This window comes from Papio anubis, chromosome 20, assembly GCF_008728515.1.
Source record: "Papio anubis isolate 15944 chromosome 20, Panubis1.0, whole genome shotgun sequence".
Lineage (NCBI taxonomy): Eukaryota > Metazoa > Chordata > Mammalia > Primates > Cercopithecidae > Papio > Papio anubis.
Window position 1 is genome coordinate 13352792 of NC_044995.1, and position 25267 is coordinate 13378058.

General features: G+C 40.8%; 2 protein-coding genes and 1 long non-coding RNA gene across 6 annotated transcripts in view; 1 reads left to right on the forward strand and 2 right to left on the reverse strand.

Annotated features, from left to right (window-relative positions):
• On the forward strand, nt 1–22499 carry LOC103880120. 3 transcript variants are annotated; one of them, XR_004180252.1, is made up of 3 exons: nt 1–213; nt 309–430; nt 21577–22499. It is a non-coding gene; the product is annotated as an uncharacterized LOC103880120 (long non-coding RNA). The 3 variants fall into 3 exon arrangements; XR_641004.4 differs by lacking the exon at nt 21577–22499 and adding an exon at nt 5050–5507; XR_004180253.1 differs by lacking the exon at nt 21577–22499 and adding an exon at nt 2072–3147.
• Nucleotides 9467–18768, reverse strand: ZNF230 (zinc finger protein 230). Its single transcript, XM_031659395.1, has 5 exons — nt 17653–18768; nt 14033–14115; nt 12188–12314; nt 11934–12020; nt 9467–10843 (listed from the first exon to the last, which is right to left on the reverse strand). The coding sequence occupies exons 2-5, from the start codon at nt 14045–14047 to the stop codon at nt 9648–9650; spliced, it is 1425 nt and encodes a 474-aa protein (XP_031515255.1). The 5' UTR covers nt 14048–14115; nt 17653–18768; the 3' UTR covers nt 9467–9647.
• ZNF155 (zinc finger protein 155) overlaps nt 20946–25267 on the reverse strand; it is a 17567-nt gene continuing 13245 nt past the window's right edge. For both annotated transcript variants that reach the window (XM_003915663.5, XM_031659390.1), the window contains exon 5: nt 20946–24701. In XM_003915663.5, the coding sequence (XP_003915712.2) occupies nt 23320–24701 (1382 nt within the window). In that variant the 3' untranslated portion in view covers nt 20946–23319. The remainder of the gene's footprint in view (nt 24702–25267) is intronic.

The window sequence follows — 25267 nt, forward strand, 5'->3', positions numbered from 1 at the left end:
CCGGAAGTGCTCGAGCCTCCACAGAGCGTCTGGACTCCACTTCCCAGGATCCCCCGGACTCGCCCGTCTGAGACAAAGGGCCCGCGACTCAAACAGAGCATCTGGACTCTGTCACTCTAACTCTGCAGCAAACTTTCCTGAAGAGGAGTTGGAGATAGCATCTCAGTAAATGTCCTTTACCCACTACTTATTGAGGACACACCCTGTTGACTGGTGCGTGCAGTCTCCATTCCAAACCCCTATTGCCATTCCTATCGCTTCCATAAAGCCTAAGAAATCAAATATTTCCTTTCTCTGCCTTCATCTAGCTAAAAATTTTCATGGGACACAATTCTGGGAAGTGAGACATTAGGAGAAGTGAGCGCTCCTCTCCTGACAAGAGATGTGGTTGGCAGGCTGTGAGGAGAGAAGGAGTTACAAGAGTAAAAAGGTAATCATCTCAGTGGACTGTAGGTATTGGCGAAGTTCTAATGTTACTGATGCTAGCATGCTGGTGGGACGAGGTGGAAATACAAGTCAAAGTTGTTGGAAAGCCGGGCGCGGTGGCTCAAGCCTGTAATCCCAGCACTTTGGGAGGCCGAGACGGGTGGATCACGAGGTCAGGAGATCGAGACCATCCTGGCTAACATGGTGAAACCCCGTTTCTACTAAAAATACAAAAAACTAGCCGGGTGAGGTGGCGGGCGCCTGTAGTCCCAGGTACTCGGAAGGCTGAGCCAGGAGAATGGCGTGAACCCGGGAGGCGGAGCTTGCAGTGAGCTGAGATCCGGCCACTGCACTCCAGGCCGGGCGACAGAGCAAGACTCCGTCTCAAAAAACAAACAAACAACAACAAAAAAAAAACAAAGTTGTTGAAAAGTAGTGCTGCAAATTAGTATGGAGAAATATTTGCTAGAAAATGACGAGGTCTAAGATATGACCGTGGGAGAGGAGAGAGTATCCGTTGATATTTCACATGAATTTTAGGTGGATTTTTTAATTTCTGAGAAAAATGTTATTGTGATTAAGGATTGCATTGAATCTATAGATATAGATATTGACATCCCTGCAATATGAAGTCACCCAATCCATTAATAATGGATATATCTCCATTTATTTGTGCCTTCTTTAATTTTTTTTTTGAGACAGTGTCTCACTCTGTCGCCCATGGATACCAGCTTAACTTCAATCACGTGCAAAATACTACTCATTCACAGCTTCACCCTCTCCCCAGTTTGTACAAGTGATGTCATATATTATGTCTATACATATTGTCTACCCATTCACTAGATTTATCTCTCAAGTTTGAAGGACAGTTTGGGTGAATGTTGAATTCTCAATAGACGTGTGTGTGTGTATGTGTGTGTATGTGTTTTTAGCAAAGAATATATCATCTCGTCTCAGATGTTTGCTGAGAAATCTGCTGACATCTTCGTTAAGGACGTCTTGTACATAACAAGTGACTTTGGACTTGCTGCTGTCAAATTTTTCATTTGTCTTTGGTTTCTAATGATTTTTTAATAATATGCCTCAGTTGGGTCTCTTTGTGTTTATCTTACTTGAAATGCATTGAACTTCTTGGATTTACAGAATAATGTGTTTTTCTTATTTGAGAAGTTTTCAGCTTTTATTTCTGTAAATAAGCTCTCTTGGCTTTCTTTCTCTCTATCCGGGACACCTATAATGCACATAAGGTCCTTTAGGCTTTGTTTACTTTTAATCACTTCATTTCTTTTTGCTGCTGTGACACAGTAATTCATAGGACTTGTCTTCATGTTCACTCATTCTGAAGGTAATGTAGTAGGAGTAGGGGTCATGATACACTTATCTGTGGCTTCAGAGCCTACTCAAACCCAATCATATATATACCACTTACAAATGGGATACCAATGTGCACATAAAATTTAAAGACAAGGAATGACCAACTGCACCCAATTCATGATGGAAAGCTTGGCGCACATGCTAATTTGGTAGGTTATGGTTAAGTGCTCTGTCTCTTTTAAGACCACTAGCAAAATCACAAGCTGCTTTTCCAAAGAAGAGTAAGTAGGCTGGGGTTGGTGGCTCATACCTGTACTCATTGCTTTGTGAGGCTGAAGAACGAGGATCTCTTGATGCCAGGAGTTTGAGACCAGCCTGGGCAACAAAGCAAGGCCCTGTCTCTACCAAAAAGAAAAAGAGTAAGTATATGTAGAGGATGACTGGGCTTTGCTACAAAATCTCATCCATTTGTGGTTTGATTCATCAAATGTGACCAGTTGATGGCTCCAAACGTCATTCTGTATCACTGATATTTCAATTACTTTTGAAAATCCTGGTCCATAGTGTCCTAGGGGTAGAGAAACTTACATGGCAGCTAGGACACATTACACAGTCTTATCGTATCTTAGTCGAGGCAAAATGTTTTGGGGTCAGACAAAAAAGGCAGAGTAGCATATCCCAATGAGGAATAAGTAGCATCCAGTAGCCAAGGAGGGCCCCTAGACATTGTGACACTTTGGTTGTAGGAATACCATATGCTTCTTGCCCTATACATTAGAAGGGATATCTCAATAGTCCCACATCAATGAACCTATGGAAATTTTACCAAAATGGAAGGCCTATGAATATTTATAGGATTTATTCTTTCTTTCTGTCATGCATGTGTCTTACTAATATGCCTAGTAGTTCCTACTTTCTCCTCACCATGTCTGATCATCGTATCAATGTGCCATTTGACAATGAAGATTCAGTCATTGCCCAAAAGAGTGATTATTTCTCCTTTTATATACTCAGTCACAGGTTTATAGCCATGGTTTCCTGTGGAAAACTCTGAAATGTATCAGGGCCCATACTCATCTAACATTGGCCTCCCCTTTATATAAGTGAATGTGGATTTGTAAACTGGACATGTCTTGGAATTGATTTGAGAGCTGTGACAATGTTAGGTGGTTGCAGTTAGAGTTCTCTTCCCCTGCAATAGAACTCTTCTGCCAATACAAACCCAGTGACAGTATCATAGATTTCCCATCAATTTATTTACTATGAATAACAAGATCAACAAGGCGAAGTTAAGCCCTGCAAAGTGATTGACCTCATCTTCTTCTTTCCTTCTTCTTTTTTTTTTCTGAGACAGAGTCTCGCTCTGTCACCCAGGCTGGAGTGCAGTGGCGTGATCTTGGCTCACTGCAAGCTCTGCCTTCCGGGTTCACACCATTCTCCTGCCTCAGCTACCCAAGTAGCTGGGACTACAGGCACATGCTACCACACCTGGCTAATTTTTTTGTATTTTTAGTAAAGACAGGGTTTCACCATGTTAGCCAGGATGGTCTCGATCTTGTGATACACCCTACTCGGCCTCCCAAAGTGCTGGGATTACAGGCGTGAGCCACGGTGCCTGGCCTTCTTTCCTAATTTCTGAAGCCCCAGTAGGAGCATCCAGGAAATATACTATACTGAAAAGTTTGTCTACTGTGTCCTAAACTAACAAATTCATGGTAACCAGAATCATTCCAATAGGCATTTTATTAGGATTATTCAATATGATATTTGGCATATTATCACACCATGCCTTTGACAACCAGTTCCCTATGTTGCACTGGAAATAGTCAATAGTGCTCTTAAATTTAGTAAGAGTAGAAATCCAATTCTAGAAAACACAATCAATTCAGAAAACTCATCCTTAGGGTGCTCTTCCTCTGGAAGTTCTTGTGGGGCAAAATGTCTTTTGGTCAGCATTCAACCAGAGAAACAGAATCAGTATGACATATACAAGCAATTATTGCAAGGAACTCTCCTTTGGCACTGTGGATCTGGCTAAGTCTATTAGTTTGTTCTCACACTGCTATAAAGAACTACCTGGCCAGGTGCAGTGGCTCACACCTGTAATCCCAGCACTTTGGGAGGCCAAGGCAGGTGGATTACCTAAGGTCAGGAGTTTGAGACCAGCCTGGCCAACACAGTGAAATCTCGTCTCTACAACGAATACAAAAATTAGCTGGGCATGGTGGCACACATCTGTAATCCCAGCTACTCGGGAGTCTGAGGCAGGAGAATTGCTTGAACCTGGGAGGCGGAAGTTGCAGTGAGCCGAGATCACACCACTGCACTCTAGCCTGGGTAACAGAGCAAGACTCCGTCTCAAAAAAAAAAAAAAAAAAAAAAAAAAAAGAACTACCTGAGACTGGGTAATTTATGAAAAAAAGAGGTTTAATTGACTCACAGTTCTGCAGGCTGTACAGGAAGCGTGGCTACGAGGCCTTAGGAAATTTACAATCATGATGGAAAGTGAAAGGGAAGCCAGCATATCTTACCATGGCAGAGCAGGAGAGAATGAGAGCAGGAGGAGGTGCTACACACTTTTAAAACAAGCAGATCTCATGAGAATTCCATCAAAAGACAGCACTAGGGGGATGATGCTAAATCATTAGAAACCACCCCCATGATCCAATCACCTCCCTCCAGGCCCCACCTCCAACACTCAGGATCACAATTCAACATGAGATTTGGGTAGAGACACAGAGTCAAACCACATCACTAAGCAATTCCAAAATGCATATGGCTGGCCACCAGAAAGGTGAAGATGGAACTCTAACCCATGAGAGGAAGATGCCACCAGCAGGTGTGGTATTTTTTCATTCAGAGAAGCTTCAGCTCTATTCTAAAGGATCTTCAAGTGATGGATAAGGCCTACCTGTATTTAGCATAATATCCCTACTCAAACCAACTGATTATGGGCTGAATATCTACAAAATACCATCACAATGTCTATATTAGTGCTTGATTAAATAACTAGGGACTATATGCACTATAAATCCATTAAAATCAATTATCACACAGATCTTCATCAGCAGAAAACTGCCTTTTGAGTTTTTCAAAAATTTTTTGTATCTTTTCCTCAGAATCTACAGAAAACTGTTTAATGAAAAAAATAATATTCAGTACACAAGAGTACTACAGATATTAAAGATGAGATTGGAAGTCAATTTATTAACAAAACCTTTAATATTGTCAAATCAGAACAATCTTGTTAGAATCTAGCATACTTAGTATATTCATTTTGTAAAATCTACATTCCTCTTCCTTTTCCAGGTCTCTCTCTAGAAGAGAATTCACTAAAGAGTCTGGCACTGTTTTCCACCTGATAAGAGACATTTACCATCTATTCTCTGAAGCGCTACCTGGAGGCTTCATTTGTGTAATAAAAACCTTGGTCTCCAGAACCCCTTATCATAATCCAGACACTCTTTTCTATTGATTCCAGGACTTTAGATGACTCTTTCAACCAGTTGCCAATGAGAAAATTTTTGAATCCACCTATGACCTGGAAGCACCTCCATGGCCAACTTCGAGTTGTCCCGCCTTTCCAGACCAAATCAATGTATACATGTATTGATTGATGTCTGCTTGTAACTTCTGTCCCCCTAAAATGTATAAAACCAAGCTGTAACCCAACCACTTTGGGCACATGTTCTCAGGACCTTTTATGGCTATGTCACAGGCCTTGGTCACTCATATTTGGCTCAGAATAAATCTCTTTATATTTTATAGAGTTTGACTCTTTTTGTCAACACCATGGTGTATAACTCTGAATTGGCATCCAAACCAGGTCTTTGTTCTAACTGGATCCATAGCAACAGAAGCTCTGCTGCTGTCATGCTATGTTCCCTGCCCATACACCTCTGGTTTTCAAAGGATCTGGTTTTTTTTTTGTTTGTTTGTTTGTTTTTAATTTTTTGGGATGGAGTTTTGTTACCCAGGCTGGAGTACAATGGCATGATCTTGGCTCACTGCAACCTCTGCCTCCTGGTTTCAAGTGATCCTCCCACCTCAGTCTCCTGAGTAGCTGGGATTATAGGCATGTGCCACCACACTCAGTTAATTTTGTATTTTTAGTAGAGACAGGGTTTCACCATGTTGGCCAGGCTGGTTTCGAACTCCTGACCTCAGGTGAGGATCTGTTGCTTTAAAAGACAAAAAACAAACAACCTTCACAACATACGTATATCTATTTCAATCTCTGAAATCACCTTTGCAAAAATTTTGACAGTGAGAAGATTATGACAGTGCAAGAGATCTCATCTAACCAATTCCATCTTGCTTTTAACCACCAAACTGCTCTTGGTAATTCCTGGGCATGGGCTAAGCTAACTTTGGGAGGAATTTAGTTTATTGTTTAAATGATAATAGCCCTCCCCCCAAACTAAACTGCCTTTGTAATACGATTGAAAGGCCCCACTAGTTTAGGAGGATGAGAGGGGCCTGAATTCTAAGATAATATATGTAAAGGATTACCAGCCATTATTCTGATTTCCAGCTGTTATTCCAGAGGTCTCAAAATTTGCAACTTCCCCAATTACTCCGGTAAATAACATCACTATTGTAGAACTAAGACGGGCCTTCTGAGATGTCTTTTCGGGCTTCTGCATTTCTGACAACCTGATGGCCCCACCTAAACCCATGATTCTTGACTCAACTGGTCCTGTGGCCCCCATCCAAAAGTGGACTTAGTGCCCAAGGACCATTTTTAACATCCCCAGCCAATCAGCAGCACCCATTCCCTAGCCCCCTGCCTGTCAAACTATCTTTGAAAAACCTTAGCCTCCAAATTTTCAAGGAGGCTGATTTGAGTAATAATAAAACCCTGTCTCCCATTTAGCCAGTTCTGTGTATTAAATTCTTTCTCTATTGTGAATTCTCTGTCTTGATAAATCAGCTGTGCCTGGGCACTGGGCAGGATCTCCAGTATTTGCACACTCCCTGACTTATCCCTAAAGATTAATTACCAAGACAGTTAACCAGACTTCATCAATTTATCTGCATATTCGAAGAACCAGAGAATATTTCTTTTCTTTCTTTTTTTCTTTTTGAGATGGAGTCTAGCTCTGTTGCCCAGGCTGAAGTGTGGTGGCATGATCTCAGCTCACTGCAAGCTCCACCTCCTGGGTTCACACCATTCTTCTGCCTCAGCCTCCCAAGTAGCTGGGACTACAGGCTCCCACCACCACACCTGGCTAATTTTTTGTATTTTTAGTAGAGATGGGATTTCACTGTGTTAGCCAGAATGGTCTCGATCTCCTGACCTCATGATCCGCCAGCCTCAGCCTCTCAAAGTGCTGGAATTACAGGCGTGAGCCACCACGCCTGGCTCAACTAGAGAATATTTCATTTTGAAATTACTTCTGGGACCGTAGTCATTGTGAACTACATCATATGACAATATAGAGCAATTTTATTCTGAGATTCTGAGTCCTGATAGGTTAAGTGATTAACATTAATAAGTTTGCAAATTTATTGAACAAAATTTACTGCTTTGATAAAACTGATGTTCACTGAGATATCTAAAAATGCATAAAATTATAAAATGGAAAAATACCAGCAGCAAATATTCATTGCCAGAGGAAAGAATATTTGTTCACAAATTACGTATATACACATTAAAAAGTCTCAGAAACACACAAAGATATTTGATTATGTTATGAAGGTTACAGTCTGATTTCACAAAGCTCACATTATGTTTTTCTCCTTTTACTGTATGTCTGGTGCTATCATTTTATTGGTCTCATGTTATAGGAATAAATGCTTTTCACATAAATTCTTGTAGAATACTTATTCCATTTTAAAATGGGGTGATATCATCCATGTGGTTTTCTACTTTTCACAGTTTTAACATCATAATGATAATTTCCTATCCCATCATTTCCAGGTAAAACACTTGTACCTTATACATTCTGATATACCCTGCTTACAAAAGACTTATTTTTACTGCCAACAATAAAGAAAAGCATGTAAATGTCACTCCTACCCCAATCATGGATACATTTGATGAAATTACCAAACTCTCATAGGTTTCTCTTAGTATTTCATAGAGATAGGAAGAGAATATTAGGTTAGGTTTCCAAAAATTGTCAAATTGGCATAGCTTCTACCTGAGTTGTTTGATAAAATAAATGCTACCACAATTAGAAGGCCATCATATCAAAGCCTGCATGAAAATACACAAGAAATCATGTGAATTCAGAACTGAGGAAGTTTTTTCCAATGTAACTACATCTGCCATGTAAAATTACTATAAATTTTGCCTTAACACTGTTGAAAAAATGTAATTGTGAAATATGCAGTGGACTGTTATTGCCAAGTTAACAAACCATTTTCAGCCTGTAGTGTGAGAAGAATTACAAATGATTGTTGAATTTATATTGTATGCAACCAATGGAACATTAGACAAAGCCACGAGTAGTAAAAATCCAACTTCAGAACAGAGGATGAGGGGAAGCCAGCAGCCAAGCGTGATAGGGTAATATTACCCAAAATAATGCTTTGGATTGCAGTACTGAGTATATTCTGCATTTTAACTCAGGTGTCTCTGAATTATTTTTTGTAGATTTCCTCTCCTAGATATAATTTTAAAATATTGTATTTTCTCCTTGTGAGTCATTTAACACATACTAAACACGTAAGTGCTAATCAGTGTTAAGGTCCTGAAGATGCAGAAAACAAAGTACCTGTAGTTGACATTCTAGTGGTCATCGATTTTGACATGTTCATCATTAGGGTTTTGTAAATGTGTGAACAAACACTTATTCTAAGGCCTTTCTCCTGAATGACAAGTGTAAATGTCAAAGTTCTGTTTGCAACCCTACTGCACAATTTACAAGAGTTCTCTACTACGATGGTCCCAGGATGATGGGAGTATGCTGAGCTATGGTGAAACACTGAATTTAACTTAAATGTTTTCTCTCCTGCAAGACTGGATGAAATATATCACCATTATGGCCTGTGATAAATTATGATATAAACATACACTGAAGTGCTTACCATATGCCGCTTTTTAATGTTTTGCTCCTTTGTGAACTCTCAGATGAGATTATAGACAACTGAGCAGAGACTTTATCACACACCTTATTACTAAGGATTCTGTCCAACGTGGACATTCTGGTGCAGTTGAGGACTTGAGGCCTGAGGTGGTATGAGGCCATACCACCCTAGTCACACTTCCATAGTTTTGCTCTTATGTCAAGCCCCTGAAGCATAAGATTTGAGTGATCTAGCAATCCCACTATTGAGTATATCCAAAGCAAAGGAAATCAGTATGTGGAACAGATATGTACACTCCCATGTTCATTGGAGCACTATTCTTCACAACAGTTAAGATATGGAACCCACCTGTGTATCCATCAATAGATAAATGAAGAAAAGGTGGCATATACAATAGAATACACTTTGGGCATTAAAAAAAAACAAAATTGTGTCATTTATGGCAACACAGATGAGCTTTGGAGGACATTATGTTAAACAATATAAGCTAAGCAAAGTAAGATAAATACCAACTGTCCTCACACACATATGGAAGCTAAAAAAGTTGATTTCATAGAAGTAGTGAGTAAAACAGTAGTTCTAGAAGCAGGGAAGTGTAGGGGTTAGGTGAGATAGCCAAAGATTGGGTAACACGATACATAAGTACAGCTAGATAGGAGAAATACATTCTAGTGTTCTAAAGCACCAAAGGTGACTATAATCAACAATAATTTATTGTTTCTTTTCAAATCGCTAGAACAACGGATTTTGAATTTTCCCAAAACAAAGAAATGGTAAATGTTTAAGGTAATACAGTAATTACATCAATTTGATCATTACACATTATATACACATATTAAAATTTCATACCATATCTCATAAATGTGTACAACTTACATATCATTTAAAAATAATGATAAAATTATATCCAGATTCAAGCGCCTCTTGTAGCGCTTCCCACAGTCCTCACATTTGGATGGGTTTTCTCCATTGTGGTCTCCTTGTTGGTCTTTACAGTATGACCGGTGTACAAGCCTCTTTCCACAATCCTCACATTTGAAGGGTTTTTTCCGGCAGTGGAGTTTCTTATGATTCAAAATACTTGAAGCCCGGCTAAAGCTCTTCCCACATTCCTTACAATTATAAGGTCTCTCTCCAGTGTGGACCCTCTGGTGCAAGTTAAGACCTGACTTACTAATGTAGCCCTTCCCACACTCCTCACATCTGTATGGTTTTTCTCCACTGTGGATTCGCTGATGAATCAAAAGATATGAGGACCATCTGAAACTCTTCCCACATTCTTTACAATTGTATGGTTTCTGTCCTGTGTGAATCATCTGATGCTTATGCAAATCTAGCCTATCAATGAAGGCTTTTCCACACTCCTCAGATTTGTACAGTTTCTCTGCTGTGTGGACCATGCAATGCCTATTAAGACTTGACCTAAGACAGAAGCTCTTACCACATATTTCACATTTGAATGGCTTCTCCCCAGTATGAATTCTCTGATGTTTCTGAAGCTGGAAATCGTGAATAAAGGCCCTCCCACATTTCTCACAAATATAAGGTTTCTCTCCTGTGTGTAATTTGCAATGAACTTGAAGTATTGCTCTACATCTGAAGCCTTTCCCACACTGCTCACATTTGAATGGTTTCTCTCCAGTGTAGACTCTCTCATGAGTTTGCAGACATGAGCTCTGACTGAATTCCCTATCACGCATGTCACACTTAGTGAGTTTCTCTCTCAAGTGAACTCTCTGGTGAATACGAAGAGCCGAGATGTAACAGAAGCTTTTTCCACACTCCTTGCATGTATGAGACTTCTCTCCTGAGTGTAACTGCTGAGGAAGATCAAAGATGGCAACATCACTGAAGGATTGTTTACACTTCCCATTCTGTGAAGGTTTCTGTCCTGTGTGAATTATAGATAGTCCTGCCTCAACCTGGGAGGGGACATCACCTTGTTCAAAGAAGTGAGAATTATTTACGATGGAGTCTTGAGACTGGGTTAAGTCACTTGCAGTTTGTTCCCAGATTTGCTGGCAAGGGCAGTCTTCATGTGGTCCTGCTTCCACAACAGTCTTGCCTCCTATAAGGACACAGAATGAAGAGATGTGGACAAATGAAGCCTTTGTTCACTGTTTTTAAGATTTCACACTTAGGATATGGCATTCAACTTTAATGAATGTTCAGTTTATGTTTTCCCCATGCATCTTGTTTTCTAGTTTGTATGTGACCAATTTATAACCCCACCATATCTCATAGGTAAAATCCTTGATGGAAGTAATAGACTCAATTAAAAAATTGATATAATATATACATTTAATTAGTTACAATTTCTAAGGAATTTTCTGGTCAAAAATCTTGCGTGATAAATTGCATGATAAATTACTAAATGTTCATAGTGAAATATAAATCAAAGGGAAATTTAAGGAAAAGCAATAACAAAATCAATAGTTTATATGTCTGTGTTTATGTTATATATCCTTATATAGAAGTTACCCTAAGTAAAAAGAAGTCAGGACTTTGTCCTCAGCATCTGAGGGGTAATCTCTAGGATCCTGACATATCATGCTGGAGGAGAGTGACTTTTTTTGTTAGGGTGCCAATTCTGGATCATTCTGGATAGTGAAACAATATGATTTAGGGTTGTGGCTGGCCACTCATTTCCAGGGTGAGGGGTGGGAGACCATCCTCCCATGTCAGAAAGAACAACAATGTTTGTTGTTTAATCTGTGAAGTCTGTTGTTACCAGCAACAGGGAATATAGTGGCCGTGACAGGACAGAAAAACAGCAGGGAGGACAACATGGCTGGAAAAGATGGTGCAAGGGGGAGAGGACAGATGTAGTCAAGAGGCAGCAGGGGATGAAGAACAGACCACAGGGTCTTTAAAAGCCAATAAAGAGGTTGTAACTTTAATAACATTAAGAAACCATACAGGCTTTTGGACCAAGGAGTGGAAAACTGACTTGCATTTCCCAAGGATCATTTTGGCTGCTTTGAGGAAAATAGATGTCAGGGTGGAAGGGAGGGAACAGGAAAAACAGCCAGAAAGGGGTTATAATAAACCAGGAAAGAGAATGGGCAATTTAGATCAGGGTGATGTAAGTGGGCACAGTCAGAAGTAAAACAAATGGGCAAGTCATGTACAGGGATGCACAGTTGCTTGCTTCTTACCTGAACTTCCCTCTCTTTGGGTTGCTGTCTCCATCATCCAAAACTTTTCTTCCCTTAGGAAGTGGAAAGGGTGGAACGGTTGATGCCCTGTGAATGCGCAAAGTCATGTGCTTAATCCCAATTCATTCTAGGTAATATCAAGGTAAAATTTATTGGAAATTTAGGTTCCCACTGCATACACAAACTTGAATACTCTAGGATACAAAGCCACTCCTGGGGCCTGATGTTCCATTACAGAGGGTGCCTATGCTCACCCACTGACAGCAGGTTTGTGAAGTTCTCAAGCATCACATCTTGGTACAGCTTCCTCTGGGCAGGGTCCAGCAGCCCCAGCTCCTCCTCAGTGAAGAACACAGCCACATCCTTGAAGGTCACTGCCTCCTACAACATCAAGATACATAATCTCAATCCTATGACCATGGACTACTCGGGGAGGAGCAGCATCAAGCAGGCGGAGAAGAGAAGTGGAGGTCAACTTATAGATTGCCCACTCATTCTGTCTGTATCCTGACAATGATTTTCCTGAGCTCCACCAGAAGTGCAATCATGAAAAAGACTGCCTGTATTTTTACTTTGTGCACTTACTGAGTCTCCTTGTAAGTAACCCCTTAGGATTTCAAATGGTGCATCCTGGGCTACACCTATATAGGTTTCAATGAATCTTGCCAATTGCCCCAGTTGCCCCAGCAACAATGAGCAATTCAGTCTCAGCCTTGTTTGTTGAGGCTTATTGTCCTCCTCTCTCAGACCCAAACCCTGAATGCTATCACTTTTCTTTAGTATTTGCCAAATTAACAGGTTTTAAGTAACTATTTTCAAAGTGGCCTTGGATCCATTCTCCCCACTTTCTTGTTTACAGGTCTCAAGAATAACCATAAACATGCTAGTTATGCAATGTCCTTCCTAGGGAAGATAACATCTTTTTATTTTTATTTTTTATTTTTATACCTTCTTTGGTCCTAGTCCAATCCATAAAAGATAGTATCTTGAGTTAGGGAGGAACTGCTTAGTAAGTAATGTTGCCCCTGAGGCATATAACCTGGGACAGGCTGCCTCTTGGGGTGGCTCAGTAATGGTGCAAATGGGGCATGTGCAGTCGTGACTCCACCCACTCTAGGCAGCTTTCTTGAGCCTTGGGGGACTGGCTCACAGTGGATCATAGGCTTCTGTTGCCCCTTGCTACCTATATGTAATAAATCTGCTTTATGTAATTTGTCATATATGAGTGTGCTCTCTCATGGTGGGCTTGCCAAGTCTGTAACTAGTGAACCTGTTCCATGGAATTGGTGCAGCCAGCAGGGTCCAATTTGACAGAACTCTGGACCGGCAAAGGGGGAGCACTTATATCCTGGGCAATTAGCCCAGTGCAGTGATGGCAGCCTGGGGGTACACGCTGGCTGGACAGCAGCTTGATGATTTATAAAGAAGACAGAATGATAAGCGGGACACAGGCCACCCCTCCACAGATGTGAGCTGGCTGCATGGACTGAGACAGAGAGGACAGAATATGGAAACACAGGAGCTTGCTGCATGATCCGCTGATTGAGACACCTTAAGTAATAGCTCATTCCTAGGGCCAGAGGACTCAGGAAGTGGGTGAAGTGGGTCAGAGGGTCCCTGGGGCATCTAAGAGGGATGGAGCCAACATGTGTGATACAGGCCTCCACAGAAAGGGGGACTAACTATCTGATGGACAAGTATGAATAAAACCAGAAGGACATGTTATCTTGGTGTATAGCATACTCTTGACACAAGGAACTCCATCATCAATACAAATAGAGTTACAAATTTACAAGGAACAGCACAAGAAGAAAAAACAGGCTAATTTGAGAGCAAGGAGGTAAAGAAGTGGGAGCACTGTTCTTTCCTACTAATTTTTCTACTCCATAATGTAATGGTAAAAAACAAAACAAAAACCAAAAACCAAAAACCAAATGCGAAGCCAACAAAAAAGAGACAAAGGAAGCAACTGGCACATAACAGGTCCCAAATGCCCTTTTCCTCCTTCTCTGTCTTGTCTTCCCAAGACAGAGAAAAATGTATGACAATATGAGCAATAAGATGGAATTTTAATAGCAAGAGAGGTAAGCTCTACTCACCTTGAACATGGTCATTTTTCCTCCTACTTTTTGAAATCTTCAGAGTCCTGAGTAATGGAGCATGAAGGAAGGTGGAATCGTGCCTGGAAAATGCCAGAAACAGTAAAAAGAGAGACATGAAAAGGTGGCTGGGGATGCTGTGTAGCAACATGGACATGTATTATGAATGATCACAGCAGCATTATTCATACTAACCCAAAAACTGTGCACAACCAGAATGCCTTCCTCTGGGTAAATGGATAGAAAAATCATGGCATATCCATATAATGGAATCTAATTTGGAAATTAAAAGGAATGAAGGACCAACTCATGCTACAACATGCATGAACCTTGGAAACATGCTAAGAGAAAGAAGCCAGTCACAAAAATCCATAGATTATATGATTCCATTTATATGAAATGTCTGAATAGGCAAATGTATACATAGAGGAAAAGTAAGCTAGTGGTTGCTCCAGATTTGGGGTGAGAATGAGGTTTAATTGTAAATGGGCACAGAGTCCAACTGGGGGACTCTGAATTATGATGATGGTTACACCACTTTACGAAGTTCCTAAAAATCACTGTACTCCTGAAATGAGTGAATGCTTTATGTAAAATATACCTCAACAGAGTTGAAAAAAAATTGCTAATCCACATGTCATTTACCTTCATAAGACTGAATTCTGAGTCCATATTGTTGGCAGATTTATAGTTAAACAAACAAATGAATAAATGAAGAGAACCAGAAGCTCATCTTTAGTAGAATGCTCACTAATAATGTATCTTCCAATAAGAAACTTTAGTTTTTTAAAAAAAGGTAACTTTATAGCAGACAAATCTGAAAGACATCATCTTGGCCAAGTGCACATAGTTGAGATCACCAGTGAAGGGACAAACCAACATCATGTTATGTTGCAATAAAGAGGAAACTTCATCACTTGTGCGATATCCTTACCAACAATACACAATCTGAAACTAAACATGAAATATATCAAACTCCAAATGAACATCTTTCTCCAAAATAACTTTCCCCAAAATAACTTTCCTATTAAAAAAAAAAAAAACATGTTTATAAAAGACAAAGACTGTGGAATCTTTCCAGACTAAAGAAACTATGGAATGTGACTACTAAAGACAATGCATAAACTTGACTTTGAATGGCATTGCAGGTGAAGGGTGGAGCAGGGGACAGTTATAAGGACTTAATTTTTTTATTTTTTGAGATGGAGTCTTGCTCTGTCACCCAGGCTAGAGTGCAGTGGTGTGATCACAGCTCACTGCAACCTCCGCCTGCTGGGTTCAGGTGATTCTCTTGCCTCAGCCTCCCGAGTAGCAGGGATTACAGGCGTGTGCCACCACACCCGGCTGATTTTTATATTTTTAGTAGAGACAGGGTGTCACCATGTTGGCCAGGCTGGTCTCGAACTCCTGACGTCAGGTGATCCACCCCCTTAGCCTCCCAAAATGCTGGGATTATAGGCATGAGCCACCGTGCCTGGCATAGGACTTTAAATGAAAAATTGAACAAATTTAAATATGTAACTACAAATTAGATAACAGGATGTCAGGTAATATGCTATCCAACCACTATCTAATGAGTAACACTACAACTACTAGTAGTCTTTTAACAGATCTGATATGTAATAGATAACAATATTATTTAATATCTAATATTATCTAGCATGTTATGTGAAACCCTATACCATCCCTTCCTAAATACCTCTTACCAAAACACCCCACATTTACCATGGTATGTGGGCTTCCTTGCTGCAGAAAGCTATAGTCAGCTGTCTCTGGTTAGTTATGTTACTGGTGGTATTTGGCTGATGGTCATCAACAAAGCAACCAGGAAAAATGTAAACAATTGGCAAATTTGGATAGAGTATATGAGAACTCCTTATGCAATTTTTGCAACTTTTCTATAGCTTTTAAATGATATAAAAATGAAAATATTTTAAATATCAGGAAGTAGTTATAAGGATAATGGGAATAATAAAATTGAGCATGATATAATATGGCAGTTCACTAGTTTATACTTTTTTTTTTTTTTGAGTCTCACTCTGTTGCCCAGGCTGGAGTGCAATGGCGTGATCTTGGCTCACTGCAACCTCCACCTCCCGGGTTTAAGCAATTCTCCTGCCTCAGCCTCTGGAGTAGCTGGGACTACAGGCATGTGCCACCACGCCCGACTAATATTTGTATTTTTAGTAGAGATGGGGTTTCACTATGTTGGCCAGGCTGGCCTCAAACTCCTGACCTCAAATGATCCACTTGCCTTGGCCTCCCAAAATGCTGGGATTATAGGCATGAGCCACCGCAACCAGCCTCACTAGTTTATTTCTATTAGCAGTATTTAAAATTTTCTATAAAGACATACATTAAAATATAACAATTTTTAAAAATGTTTATAAACAAATAGAGAAATAGATGCAAAGAAAGACTAAAAAGAAATCAATTAGAAGCTTAACAATTACTATCTTTACATCTTGGATTCATGGGTAATTTAAAAACTTTTTCTACTCCCATTTCTCGCATTTCAGACTGGTCCACAATGATACAGTTCCACAACAATACGAAATACTTGGAAAACGTGAAACAAAATAGTTGAGAAAAAATTTTTAAAATTCCTAGAAGTCCAAGCCCATGAGCCTTGCTCTCAACGTTCTTTCAATGAAGTCCTAACTTGCTTTCCCCACGAGTCCAGCTAGTTCCTCTGACTCAATGAGAATGTATCCAAGAGATGATCAACTCAGGCTCTGACCTGGACTGCCTAGGTTCCAACCCCAGCTCCACCTCTCACTAGTTGGGTGCTATGCACCCTGTGTCTCACTCTCATCTTTAAAATTGGGAAAAGCAATACTTCACAGAGCCCCAGTGTGGCCTAAATTTATTTGCATAAAGCACTTAGAATGAAGCTACCAATTACGGCTTAATGATTATCAACACCCATGCCCAAGGACACACTCTCCATTGAGGTGAACATCTCTGTAAAAGAAAAAAGTCAAGGACCAATCACATAGAGAGTTGCCCTCAGTAGCCAAGAAGTCCCCTCCCTGCGGCTCTTTTAGAAAGGTCAGTCTGGGGAAGGCGAAAGTTGTGAAATACCCTGACTGCATCGCGGTCCCCCATAAAAGTTAAATGCTCCCCGCCCTTCGCAGAAGGCGGACGCAATTCTGGCTTTCCTAAAAAGAGGTCAGAAGGCCTCCTGGGATCATCCAGCGTCCTGCAGGGATTAGGGAGAAGGACCAGGGCCCCTGCAGCTGGAGCTATGACCCCACCCGGGGACCTGACCTCTTCGGGAAGTTAAAAAGAGACCACCAGTCACCAAGTGACAGGGGCTGCTTTAAGGTTCTCATTTGCGTTACCTCTTTCAGTTCCCAAAAACGATTCTAGGTCCCCATTACAAAAAATAGCAATGGAAAGTATAAGGACATTGAGTAACACTCCACGTCATACTGCGAGAAAGAGGTCGCACACGTAGGGTGGAGGGAGGCAGGCTGAGCGAGGTCAAAGTTCTGGAAACGCTCAGAGCAGGGCACAGAGGATCCCGCCAATTCCACCCCCCGGGATGCGAGCACAGCACTCCCATCCCAGAAAGCTTCGTAGACGGGAACAAAACCCCATTCCCCGCCCCACCAAACCTCCGCTCTCCGCCAAGGCTTCTTTTCCCTTGCTTGGATCATCGATCATCCGGTCGTTGCGACCCCAGGCAAAGGTGACAAGTTCAGAAGGGCCAGCCAGACGCAGAAATGGCTCAAACTACGCGGTTAAGCAGCAACCGCAGGCTCACAGACCGGAACTGCTCGCGCCTCCACAGAGCGTCTGGACTCCACTTCCCAGAATTCCCCAGTTCAACCGCCGGCGTCAAACCTCCGCTCCATGAAGTTGATGGACTACAGTTCCCAGAATTCACTCGTCCACCCGCCTGCGCCAACCTGCCCGCGGCTCAGAATGTGTCTGGACTCCACTTCCTCCAATGCGAATGGAAAATGTCTATAAGCTCACTCTTCAGCAGGAAGTGTTGGACTCCGCGGTGGTCGTTGACTACACACACCGCAATGCCCACCGGAAACGTATCCCATATCTCTGAGCGCCTGGAGGGGAATGTGGACTGTGACCCTGTGAGTCGTCCTTCTCTCTCCCTGAGTCTTTGAACCAAAATATTGTATAGACAGGAATTCCTGAAGTCTAAACGCCTCCCACGATGACAGGAGTGTTATTGGGAAGAGAACAAACGAGGAGATCAAGTCTTCAAGGATTAGGATAACCTGACGATGGGAGGTTAAAACTAAGGGTTTAAAGGATGAGCCAGGTGGAATGGTTTGGCAGGGGCAATGAGGAGCATGAAAACACCAGCCGCTACTCCAGAAGCTGTGGGACCACTGGTTTGGCAGGAAAAGCCACCCCCATTTGAGATCACAACTACCAGTGGAGAAGCGGTGTCGTCATGGAATAGCTATCTTCCCATAAACTTTTCATGGTATTCATATTTCTCCTTAGATGTAGAAACATCAAATTTCAGCGAATGTAGTGAATTGCTCAGTACCTCAGAGCAATAATGACTGATGAAGTGCTAGGCATTGATATCAGTCTTACATTGAAATTGTAAATGCAGTAAAACGGGAAAATTCTATAGGTGAGGGAGCATGTTTTATTAAGAGTTTCTTCCTGGCCGAGTGCAGTGACTCAAACCTGTAACGCCAACCCTTTGGGAGGCCTGGGCAGGACGTTCCCTTGAGCCCAGGAACTGGAGACCCCCCAGGGCAATACAGGGAGACTTCATCTCTATAATTTTTTTTTTAAGTGGCCAGGCGTGGTGGCCTGATCTTGGGACTACAAGTCCCAAGTACTCAGGAGGCTGAGGTGGGAGGATTGCTGAAGCCCAGGAGTTTGAGTGAGGCTGCAGTGAGCTATGAGGCCACCACTGCACTCCAGCCTAGGCAACAGATACCTCAATAATTAAAAATTTTTTTCTTAAGTTTCTTCCTATTTCTTGGTGAAACATAATTTCTTTATTATAGTTAGCAATTTAAAAACTGGCATTGGTTTAAAAAATAATAGTATAAAGCTAAATTAGGAAACAATTCATCTAAAAACCTGTTCTTTTGAAGGTAACCTGATTTTTTCTCCCTATAAACATACATTGGCCTATAAATCAGTATTCTTCTTTTAAAAAAATGGAGTCTACTGTTTTTTATCTATTTTTCTAAACTAAAAACTTTTCATAATTTTGTTTAGACACAAAAACAAGGTGACTGTGCCAACCTTATGATGCCAAACATCCAGTCTCTGAAAATTGAGTGATCACTATTCATAAGCCAGTTATAGCTGTATCCTTGATCTACTCTGCCTTCCCGAAAGATAAAATGTATTGACACACTCAATCTTAGCATGCAGGGAACTGAGCCTAGGGGCACTTGGTATCAAAGGTCCCTTCTGCTCCCCAGGTCCTTGCATTCTGGGTCTGTGATGGGAGAAGCAGCCTCTATGATCTCTGAGATGCCTTTGGGGTCATTCTTCTAGTGTTTTGGACAGCAGGTCCTGCCTTCAGTTGACATGACCAATCCAAACTAATCTCATAAATCAATTGCTTATCTCTATCCTTGTTTTATCCAGAACAGGCTTTCTAATTTTTTTCCAAAGTAGATAGGCTGTGAATTTTTAAAATTCTTAGTTCTGTTTCCCTTTTAATTAATAATTCTGACTTTCTGTGGGGTTCCTCCCACAACACATAGGAATTCTGGGAGATGCAATTCAAGCTGAGATTTGGGTGGGGACACATCCAAACCATGTCACTGATGACACTAACAAAAACAACAGGGAAAGGACTCCCTATTCAATAAGTGCTGCTGGGATAACTGGCTAGCCATATGCAGAAGATTGAAACTGGTCCCCTCCCTTACACCATATACAAACATCCAGCTGGGCGCTGTGGCTCACCTCTGTAAAAATTGGTAATAATGTCCCCACTTTTGTTTCTGATTTTAGTTACTTGAGTCTTTATTTTTTAGTCAGTCCTGCTAAAGTTTTCACAATTTTGTTAGTCTTTCAGAATAACCAACTCTTGGTTTGGTTGATTTTCTTTGTATTCTTCTTCTCTATTTTATTTATTAATACTTTAATCTTTATTATTTCCCTCCTAATCACTTTCTGTAAGATTCTCTTTCTCGTTCATGAAAATAAAATTAGGCTATGGATGTCAGTTCTCCTTTTTTAGTATAAGCATTTGTAGGTATAAATTTCCCTCCTTCTACTGCTTTTGCCTCATTCCAAAAGTTTGGGCCATTGTTTTCATTTTCAGTTGTCTCCAGTATTTCCTAATTTCACTCCTGATTTACTCTGACATATTATTTAAGAGTGTGTTGTATGCACACGTATGTTTATTGAGGCACTATTCACAATAGTAAAGACTTGGAACCAACCCAAATGTTCATCGATGATAGACTACATTAAGAAAATGTGGCACATATACACCATGGAATACTATGTAGCCATAAAAAAGAATGAGTTCATGTCCTTTGTAGGGACATGGATGAAGTTGGAAACCATCATTCTGAGCAAACTATTGCAAGGACAGAAAACCAAACACCGCATGTTCTCACTCATAGGTGGGAATTGAACAATGAGAACACTTGGGCACAGGATGGGGAACATCACACACCGGAGCCTGTTGTAGGGTGTGGGGAGAGGGGAGGGATAGCATTAGGAGATATATGTAATGTAAATGACGAGTTAATGGGTACAGCACACCAACATGGCACATGTATACGTATGCAACAAATCTGCACGTTGTTCACACGTACCCTAGAACTTAAAGTATGAAAAAAAAAAGAGTGTGTTGTTTAGTTTCCACATACTTGTGAATTTTCCACTTTTCATGATGTGACTGAATTTCAGTTTTTGCGATCTAGATTATAATTGGAAAAGACTTTTATGGTATTAGACTTTTGAAATTATTAAGATGTTTTATTGAATTTATTACAATGTTTTCAGCCTGTAAGAAAAAATACAAATTATTGTTGAATTTATATTGTATTCAACCAATGGAACACTACACAAAGCCACAATACTAAGAATGCAACTTCTGAATAGAGGAGGAGGGGAAGACAGGAACCAAGTGGGAACAGATATTATCAAAATAATGCTGTGAACTGCAGTATTTAGTGTACTCTGCATTTCAACTCAGGTGTCCCTGAATTATTTGTATATTTCCTCTCTTAGATACAATTTTAAAACATCATGTTTGCTCCTTTTGATTCATTTAACACACAGTGAACACAAAATGATAATCAGTGTTAAAAGTTGTGAAGATACAGCAGAAAACACATGTCGCTGACATTCTAGTGGTAATCAACTTTGATATGTTCATGATTAGAGTTTTGTAAATGCATGAATGAACTCTTATTCTAAGGCCGGCCTCCTGAATAACTGTAACTGTCAAACTTTTGTTTGAAGCCCTACTGCACAACTTAACAAGGGTTCTCCACTATGACAGTCCCAGGACCACTGGGGTATGCTGAGCTATGGCTGAAAAAGGTTTTAACTTAAATGTTTTTCTCCTACAGGACTGGATGAAATGTATCATCAGCATGGATTCTGTGATAAATTACAAGATACGAACTCAAAGGGAACTGCTTTCTATGTGCCTTAGATTTTAATGTTTCTCCCCTTTGTGAATGCTTAGGTGAGATTGTAGTCATGAAAACTGAGTAAAAACTTTATTACATACATTACTGAGGCTTCTCGCCAATGTGGACACTCTAAAGTTGAAGACTTGAGGCCTGAATGAAGCACATACCACCCTCCCCATACTTCTATAGTTTCTCTCCCATGTGGAGCTTCTGAAGCCTAATAAATTCAAGTGATCTAGCAATTCCACTATTGGTATATCCAAATGAAAGGAAATCAGTATGTCGAGGAGATAGCTGCACTCCCAGGTTCATTGTAGCACTACTCACAAAAGCCAGGATATGGAATCCACCTAAGTGTCTATCAATACATGAATGAAGAAAAGGTGGCATATATACCCAATGGAATCCTCTTTAGACATAACAAGGAAACAAAATTTTATCATTTGTGGCAACATGGATGAGTTTTCAAGGACATCATTAAGTCATATAAGCCAAGCAAAGAAAGAGAAATACTGACCTCACTCATATGGAAGTTAAAAAAATCTGAGTTCGTAGTACAGAGTAGAACAGTGGGTGTAGAGGCAAGGAAGTGTAGGAGGTAGGTGAGATGGCCAAAGGCTGGCTAACAGATACAAAAGAGGTAGAGAGGAAGAATTTATACTGTTCTGCAGCACTAAAGGTGACTATCATCAACAATTATTTACAAATTGCTAATAATGTGTTGTAGTCTCACAAATGCACCACACTGTAGCAGTCTCTCTTGTGATGTATCACTCGGAGCTCTTAATCTCATGTCCAAGATGATTAAGAAGCACGGACACAAGGGTGAAATTGGAGTGAAAGTTTAAAAAGTGAAAGAAAAAAAGCCCTCCACAGTGGAGATGGGGACCCAAATAAGTTGCCCACTACGAGGCTGGGATCTGGGGTTTTTATGGACTGAGAAGGGGAAGGAATGCGCTTAGCCTGCGGGCTGTCCTGGAGAAAGTGTGATTCAGCTTGGTCTGGGACCTTGGCCCAGGACCAATCAGGAGCTGAAGTGATGATTCATAAGGGCTATTCAGCTTGACCGGGGACCAATCAGGAGCTGAAGTGATGATTCATAAGGGCTATTCAGCTTGGCCTGGGACCAATCAGGAGCTGAAGCGATGATTTATAGAGGCTGGGCTTTTCCTTTTCCACAAAGGAAAGTGCCAGTCTGAACCTACTGAAACCCACTATGTTCATGCCCATAAAAGAAGAAACTTTTTCCTGGGAGCCTGCTGATTATACAAAGGACAAAGGCATTTCTGTGTCAGGTCTTGTTCCCTTAACTGAGTGAGCCGGAGGTTTGTGCGAGTTTTTACCTGAGTGAGCTGGAGGTTCTTCTATCTGTGCAGCCATGGGCGTGTCTCCAGGCACAATCCCCTGTGCTAGTTCCCTTATCCGTGCCTGTAGCTTGATTTTCTTCCCCAGGCTGCTTTTTATGTTATGTGGGGATGAGGCACTGACCCATGCGGTGGGGGCTCTCCAGGGACCCTTCCCTTGCTGTCTACTAACTCCTCTTAAATGGATTTTGAATTTTCCAACACAAAGAAATGGTAAATATTTGAGGTGATAGATACACCAATTACACTGATTTGATCACTATAAATTATATGCACACATTAAAACCACATTGTACCCCATAAATATGAATAATTATGTGTCATTTAGAAATAACGATAAAAGTATATCTAGATTCAAGCGCCTCTTGTAGCGTTTCCCACAATCCTCACATTTGGATGGGTTTTCCCCACTGTAGTCTCTCAGCTGGTCTTTACGGTATGTCCTGTGTACAAGCCTCTTTCCACAGTCCTCACATTTGAATGGTTTTTTCTGGCAGTGGAGTCTCTTATGATTCAAAATACTTGAGGCCCGGCTAAAGCTCTTCCCACATTCCTTACAATTATAAGGTCTCTCTCCCGTGTGGACCCTCTGGTGCAAGTCAAGATTAAACTTAGTAACGTAGCCCTTCCCACATTCCTCACATTTATATGGCTTTTCACCATTGTGGGATCTCTGATGGGAAGACAGTTGTGAATTTGTATAAAATCCCTTCCCACATTCTTCACATTTGAAGCTTTTTTCTCCACTGTGGACTCGCTGATGGTTCAAAAGGCATGAGGACCATCTGAAGCTCTTCCCACATTCTTTACAATTATATGGTTTCTCTCCTGTGTGGACCACCTGATGCTTATAAAAATCTAGCCTACCAATGAAGCCTTTTCCACACTGCTCACATCTGTACGGTTTCTCTCCTGTGTGGACCATGCAATGCCTATTAAGTGCTGATCTCTGATGAAAGCTCTTATCACATGTATCACACCTAAATGGTTTTTCTCCTGTGTGAACCATGAAATGGCTCTTAAGTCTTGACCTAAAATGGAAGCTCTTACCACATATGTCACATTTGAATGGCTTCTCCCCAGTATGGATTCTCTTATGTTCCTTAAGCTGGGAATCATGAATGAAGGCCTTCCCACATGCCTCACAAATGTAAGGTTTCTCTCCTGTGTGTAATTTATGATGAACATTCAGTGCTGATCTACGACTGAAACCTTTCCCACACTGCTCACATTTGAATGGTTTCTCTCCAGTGTGGACTCTCTGATGAGTCTGCAGATGTGAGCTTTGACTAAATTCCTTGCCACACACATCGCACATAAAGAGTTTCTCTCCCATGTGGACCCTCTGATGAACATGAAGAGCTGAGATGTAACAGATGCTTTTTCCACACTCATCACATGTATGAGACTTCTCTCCTGAGTATAACTGCTGAGGAAGATCAAAGATGGAAACATCACTGAAGGACTGTTTACACTTCCCACCCTGGGAAGGTTTCTGTCCTATGTGAACTGTGGGCAGTCCCGCTTCAACCTGGGAGGGGACATCACCATTTTCAAAGAACTGAGAATTATGTATGATAGAGTCCTGAGACCTGGTTAAATCTTTTGCAATTTGTTCCCAGATTTGCTGGCAGGACCACTCTTCCTGTGTTCCTGCTTCTGGAACAGACTCCAACTCAGTTTGGATCTTGCCTCCTATAAGGACACAGATTTAAGAGATGTGTGCACATAAAGCCTTTATTCAGTGCTCTCAAGGTTTCACACTTAGGACATGACATTAAACTTCAATGAATACAGAGAACGTTCAGTTTGTGTTTTCCAAGTACACCCTGATTTCTGGTTTGCGTGAGGCCCATTCAGAACCACATCATGTCTCACATGTAAAATCCTTGATAGAAACAAGAGACTTAATTTTAAAATATGATATACATTTAACTTGTTACTATTTCTAATGAATTTCCTAGTCTAAAGTCTTGCGTGATAAATTATGAAAATAAAAATTTATGTACATAATGAAATATGAATCAAAAGGAACTTTAAGGAAAAGCAATAACATAATCAATACTTTGTATATTTGTGTTTATGCTGTATATCCTTATAAAGAAGTTAACCTAGGTCAGGTGCGGTGGCTCAAACCTGTCATCCCAGCACTTTGAGATTGATCATTTGAGTCCAGGAGTTTGAGACCAGCCTGGGCAATATAGTGAAACCCTGTCTCTACTAAAACTACAAAAATGAGCCAGGAGTGGTGGCATACTCTG